The 6,451-nt window shown below is 38.4% G+C and overlaps 1 protein-coding gene across 1 annotated transcript in view; it reads left to right on the forward strand.

Moving 5' to 3' along the window:
• LOC132881999 (dedicator of cytokinesis protein 2) overlaps window positions 1–6,230 on the forward strand; it is a 282,249-nt gene extending 276,019 nt beyond the window's left edge. Inside the window, exon 52 of the mRNA XM_060915143.1 lies at window positions 5,813–6,230. Within this exon, the coding sequence (XP_060771126.1) occupies window positions 5,813–5,869 (57 nt within the window). The 3' untranslated portion in view covers window positions 5,870–6,230. The remainder of the gene's footprint in view (window positions 1–5,812) is intronic.
• Window positions 6,231–6,451: the final 221 nt, after the last annotated feature.

The raw sequence follows: 6,451 nt of genomic DNA on the forward strand, positions 1-6,451 counted from the left end.
GTGTTCACTGCTTCAGATGGGTTAAATGCAGAGGGCGAATTTCAATGTGCTTGAGTCTGCATGTGACAAATAAAGGCTTCTTCTTCTTCTAAACACATGGCACATTAAAAGAGAACTGAAGTCATTATTAAACTTGCTTTATTTCTTCATTAACATGTTATTCAATTACGTTTTTGGTTTTAGTAACCTTGTATCGTGACTCGTATTGGCAACTAATTGCAATTAAATATTATACTTATCGGCCTATTCGGTTTTTAGCCATGTTGAATTTAGTTTGTTTGGTACACAGCAGGCGTCACTTATCCACGCAATCTTCATGAGACTTGTGCGAGACTTCAAAATGTGAAGTGTCAGCCAGGTGTCAGTGCCGCTATTTTGAAAACTGTTTGCCAAATTAAATATTGCACAAAAACGAGTTTAAATGACGATTACTGCCTACTTTTTTCAAACTTTCCTGATTGCACAAGTCTCGCACAGGTCTCAACGAATCTCGTTTACGGCCATTGCTTTGACACATGGACTGATATATTACAGAGCATATTTCAAACACTCATAACTTGCTATAGCAGCGACAAAATAGCGACAAAATAGCGATCAAAAATGCATTCCTATATTTAATTAATGAGAAATAGAATTTTAATAATAAAAAGTTTGCCTTCAGTTCTCCTTTAAATATTGCATATCCTGATTTGGAATGTTTACACACTTGGATTTTATTTTTTTTTCTGGATCTAAGTGTTTTTGCACAGGAAATGCATTTCGATCCATACTATAGTGTTTTTAGTCTGATCTCAGTCTGCTGTACTGTATCTATGTGTGATTACCACAGACAAGAACTTTCACATTTCCCTATTCTGAGAAAAGATCAAAGTGTTTACACTACACATTATAATGTGTCATTTTAGTATAAATGCAGAGGTGATTATAGGAAATAGCGCACACTGATTGGTTGAGAAATTCTGACTATTTCTCGATAATCACCTCGAGCGACTTGGCAAAATGGCGGCCAATTGCTTTGTCACCGTAAGTGAGGAACAATTACAGATATGAAAGAAAATGTTGTTCCTAAAAGCACTAAAGATGCTACGGAGTTTGGTCTAAAACTATTCAAAGGTAAGATGGAATTGTGATTTATCTATTTATTTTATCCATTTCAAAACAAAGTATTTTATGTAAGTTGGCATAGATAAGTGACACAAGTCTGTGTGCATTACATTTGCATGCTGCTTTTGAACTTTGAAATAAATTATTTTTTTAATATCATTAAAAAAGGCGGCACGGTGGTGTAGTGGTTAGCGCTGTCGCCTCACAGCAAGAAGGTCCTGGGTTCGAGCCCCGTGGCCGGCGAGGGCCTTTCTGTGCGGAGTTTGCATGTTCTCCCCGTGTCCGCGTGGGTTTCCTCCGGGTGCTCCGGTTTCCCCCACAGTCCAAAGACATGCAGGTTAGGTTAACTGGTGACTCTAAATTGACCGTAGGTGTGAATGTGAGTGTGAATGGTTGTCTGTGTCTATGTGCAGCCCTGTGATGACCTGGCGACTTGTCCAGGGTGTACCCCGCCTTTCGCCCGTAGTCAGCTGGGATAGGCTCCAGCTTGCCTGCGACCCTGTAGAACAGGATAAAGCGGCTACAGATAATGAGATGAGATCATTAAAAAAAAATTAAAGAATTACTTGTGTATTTATACTAAAATAGTTATCCTCCTCAGGCTCGGTGAGTATCGACTTTGTCTCGGTTATTCATCTCATCTCATTATCTCTAGCCGCTTTATCCTGTTCTACAGGGTCGCAGGCAAGCTGGAGCCTATCCCAGCTGACTACGGGCGAAAGGCGGGGTACACCCTGGACAAGTCGCTAGGTCATCACAGGGCTGACACATAGACACAGACAACCATTCACACTCACATTCACACCTACGGTCAATTTAGAGTCACCAGTTAACCTAACCTGCATGTCTTTGGACTGTGGGGGAAACTGGAGCACCCGGAGGAAACCCACGCGGACACGGGGAGAACATGCAAACTCCGCACAGAAAGGCCCTCGCCGGCCACGGGGCTCGAACCCGGACCTTCTTGCTGTGAGGCGACAGCGCTAACCACTACACCACCGTGCCGCCTGTCTCGGTTATTATTGAAATAATATTGGCTGGCTTTTTTCATGGTATATCAGATATATTCCATTCAGCTAGCATGATATTGAACGAGTCGAAGACGAGTTCAGTATCTTGCTAGCTGAATGGAATATATCTGATATACCATGAAAAAAGCCAGCCAATATTATTATTGTTGTTATTATTATTATTATTATAATACATACACACTCTCTTCATATCAGCATACTCACTTTCCAGCCAGTGTAGCATTCAGCAGTAGCGTTAGCGAAGACCAGTGTTACCGCAGTCAAGCTAGTGCTATCCAGAGCAAGTAGCACAGGCTAATGACTGAGATGGTGCTAAGATTTCTGTCTCCAGACTCTTCTTCCACACACACTCGCCACAGTATTTTTCCCTCATACTTAAGTATTCATTTCCCTGTGTAATTTACATAGCTACTTTTAAAATCAACATAGACAGCTACACACAACAGAGCGACTTGGCAGCCAAAATTCTCTCAAAATCTTCTGCTTTTAATGAAGCAAACCTGGTGGCCATGTTTGTTTACAAATTGTCACAGTTGTTTGCTAGCGCAGAAGTTTTATGTCTCCGTCATATCTCTTTTCCAGTTTTTGATGTCCGTTATGTTTTTCTCTTGTTAATATGCGTGAAGAATATCTAATGAAGGTTTGGTAGCCTTTCGGGTGTTCAACACGTCTTTAGTTTCAGTTTTCAGTTTATTTATTTGTGCTTAAGTAGAGCATAGCTAATCCTAGCAATAGCACTGGATTAGCCTAGTCTTCTCTCTTTCCCATCAGACAAAGAAATGATTCTGCGCATGTGCAGCAGAAAAGTTTTGTCACTGGATATTCGCATGGGCTCCTACGTGCGACGTTGTGTTGTCTTGACAAGATGCAATGTTGTAACAGTATTGCATGCTCATCCTCCATTGGGGAGAGTGGCGTAATACATGTAGGATAAGCGATATGCTAACAATATTGCATGCTATCAAACCAAATGAATGAAACCTGCTAGAAGGAAATAGAATGCATGTTTTTATTCCATCAAAAAAGTGTCCTGTATGTATAATAATCACTGATATTTCACTTCACCTTCAGCCAATGATTGTTAAATACAGTACAAATTCAAAACTACAGCATTTACACTAAGAGTAATGGTCTTAGGATAAGATAGACATGTACCACTCCATCTCTTATCAGTTTTTGCTTTTCAGTATAAACCAACACTTCGAGTGACCTCTCTTTCTGCTGTATTTGTACCTGTTTAACCGTCGTCACTGCTGTTTTTTTTTTTAAATTTTGTTTAACAGTTAAATGCAGTCTGAATGAGCCAAGTGCTCAAAATATACCCCTTTCAAACCCCATACACTGCTTTTTAATGTCTAATGACATGGCTACTTTTGCAAAAGATATATTATTTAAAAGAATGTAATGCATTTGCCTACATTGTAATAAAGACGTATTAAAAATCCCTGTTTAAAAATGCACATGCAGAGTTTCCTCGACATAGGAAGAACTGGAAATTCTTTTTGAGTATACCAACTACTTTATGTTACCTGAAGTCTAGCCTTTTGCAACTTTCCAACATCTGAGCAAAACACTCAAGTTTGGTTATTACCTCACCTGCAACGGAGTAAGCAGGCAAGGGAGTGCGGTTTGTTTGTTTGTTTGTTTGTTTGTGTGTGTGTCTGTCTGTGTGTCTGTCTGTCTGCCTGTTAACAATCTAACGTCTAGACGGATGCACCGATTAACTTCAAATTTTCAGGGTGTGTGGGCAATGGTCTGTAGATTACCTGATTAAATTTTGGGGGTAATTGGGTCAAGGTGAAGGGCAAGCTCACCGGAAAGGTCAACCTTTCAGTCAAAATAACATATTTTCCATTATAACTAAAAAATGGTTGCTGATAGATAAATGTTTACTATTATGAGCATATAGGAACTCCCATATGGCCCTTCATTTGGCACCATGATCTTTGACCTCAAGTGACCATGAAAGGTCAATATCAAGGTCACAGATCTTCAGAGGGCTATAACTTGAAAACGGTTGATGGTAGACAGATGTTTACCATTATCAACTTATAGGAGGTGACATATGGGCTTTCATTTGGCACCATGACCTTGAATGACTTTGAAATGTCAAACTCAAGGTCATGGATTTTCATAGGACTATAACCTGACAGCTGATGATTGAGAAATATTATCATTGTCAACATTCATTCATTCATTCATTCATTATCTCTAGCCGCTTTATCCTTCTACAGGGTCGCAGGCGAGCTGGAGCCTATCCCAGCTGACTACGGGCGAAAGGCGGGGTACACCCTGGACAAGTCGCCAGGTCATCACAGGGCTGACACATAGACACAGACAACCATTCACACTCACATTCACACCTACGGTCAATTTAGAGTCACCAGTTAACCTAACCTGCATGTCTTTGGACTGTGGGGGAAACCGGAGCACCCGGAGGAAACCCACGCGGACACGGGGAGAACATGCAAACTCCACACAGAAAGGCCCTCGCCGGCCCCGGGGCTCGAACCCAGGACCTTCTTGCTGTGAGGCGACAGCGCTAACCACTACACCACCGTGCCGCCCCATTGTCAACATATCGATATGAAATAAGTGTTGCCTTGCGAGGTTTGTTTTGCCTGGCAACACTTGTTTATGAAGGTTTGCTGCACTGAAAAAAGTGAAACAAAGCTGTTGTTCATTTAATGTATTTGTTTTCATTCCAGTGAATAAAAAAAAAATAGTTTGCTCCCATATTCAAAAGTTGTTTAAATGAATTTAAAATATTCAGGTTTAACAAAGATTATTTATAAATAATCTTTGTTAAACCTGAGTATTTTAAATTAATTTAAACAACTTTTGAATATGGGAGCAAACTTTTTTTTTTTTAAATTTAAAATATTCAGGTTTAACAAAAATTATTTATAAGTAATCTTTGTGGCTCAGTCGACTAAGGCGCCATGCCATAAATCCAGGGACCCGGGTTCAATTCTGACCCGAGGTCATTCCCTGATCACTCCCTGTCTCTCTCCAGTTCATTTCCTGTCTCTACACTGTCCTATCAAATAAAGGTGAAAAAAGCCCCCCCAAAAAATTTATTTAATTTAGGAAAATCTGAAATAATTGCTTTGGTTCAACCATCAGAAATTGGTTTACATGAAGTTAAATATTTCAGGTCAAATCAAATGAATTATTTATATTGTATAACACTACAATATTAGGTGTGATCGATTACCTCAATTTTTTTAATTTGAGCCAATGTTGAATTTTTTTCAGTGTGGTCTCCATACATCAGCGTAGAAGAACAGTGAACCATATTTAACTATGTTATTAAAGCATTATCACAAATTCCCCCTCTGGGGGAAAAAAATCCTTACATCTCTGAAAGATAAAATTCTATTGATTTCAAGCTTCATTTACAAATGACTGAAGAAATCCTGAAAATGTTCTGCAAAAATGTTTTGCATGAATGTTTTTTGATGGATTTCAACATCCCTCTGTAAATATCTAGTAGAATTGAGTTTAGAGGCAACACATTGCACTGGGAAACGTAGGAAATTAGTCGGTCATAATTACACACACTACAGATGCAGTAGACAGAGATTAGATTGAAAAAACTCAATTATTGCTTTCATTTGTTCTTACATGTTCTTGATATCAGAAATTCTTCATGTGTTCTTGATTGTATTTCACAGGTGAAATCTGACGATGGAAAATCTGCTTCCAGTCCTCCAGGCGAGACTCACTTTTAACTCTGTTGCCAAAAAAAAAATTCCTGGATATAATCTCTATATCTAGAAAATATATAAAGATGGTTCACTCATTTATAAGGCACAATCATCTTTGGGTGTAACTTGAATTACTAAAATAATATTGGAGCACTGAAGCCAAAGACAGATGCTTTGTATATCTATAATGTAGTGCCTTTAACAGGAAAGTATATGTCTGGAAGTTTCATATGTAAAAATAATGAATCTTTGTTTTTAGGATACTCTAAATGTCATATGAGTTTTAATAATGAATACCAAAATTATCAAAGTTCATCTGCACTGATCAGCTGTCTTTTTCTTTATATTTGTCACTCTGAAAGAATAAAAATGGATTATCACTGTATCCTATCAGTGTGGGGTTTTTTTTATGATTTTTATTGAGGATGCCAGTGCCACAGAAGTGATTTACGTAAGGATCATCAAAAAAATATAAATAAATTAAAAAGTATAAAAGTAATACAAAATAAAATATGGAAAACACATAAGTTAGTGGAGTGGTTTACATCAACCCATGAAATTAAGTATAACTGCGAATAAAAGTGAAGAACATACCAGTAGGTCCGA

Source organism: Neoarius graeffei, chromosome 2 (assembly GCF_027579695.1).
Source record: "Neoarius graeffei isolate fNeoGra1 chromosome 2, fNeoGra1.pri, whole genome shotgun sequence".
In the NCBI taxonomy this organism is placed as follows: domain Eukaryota; kingdom Metazoa; phylum Chordata; class Actinopteri; order Siluriformes; family Ariidae; genus Neoarius; species Neoarius graeffei.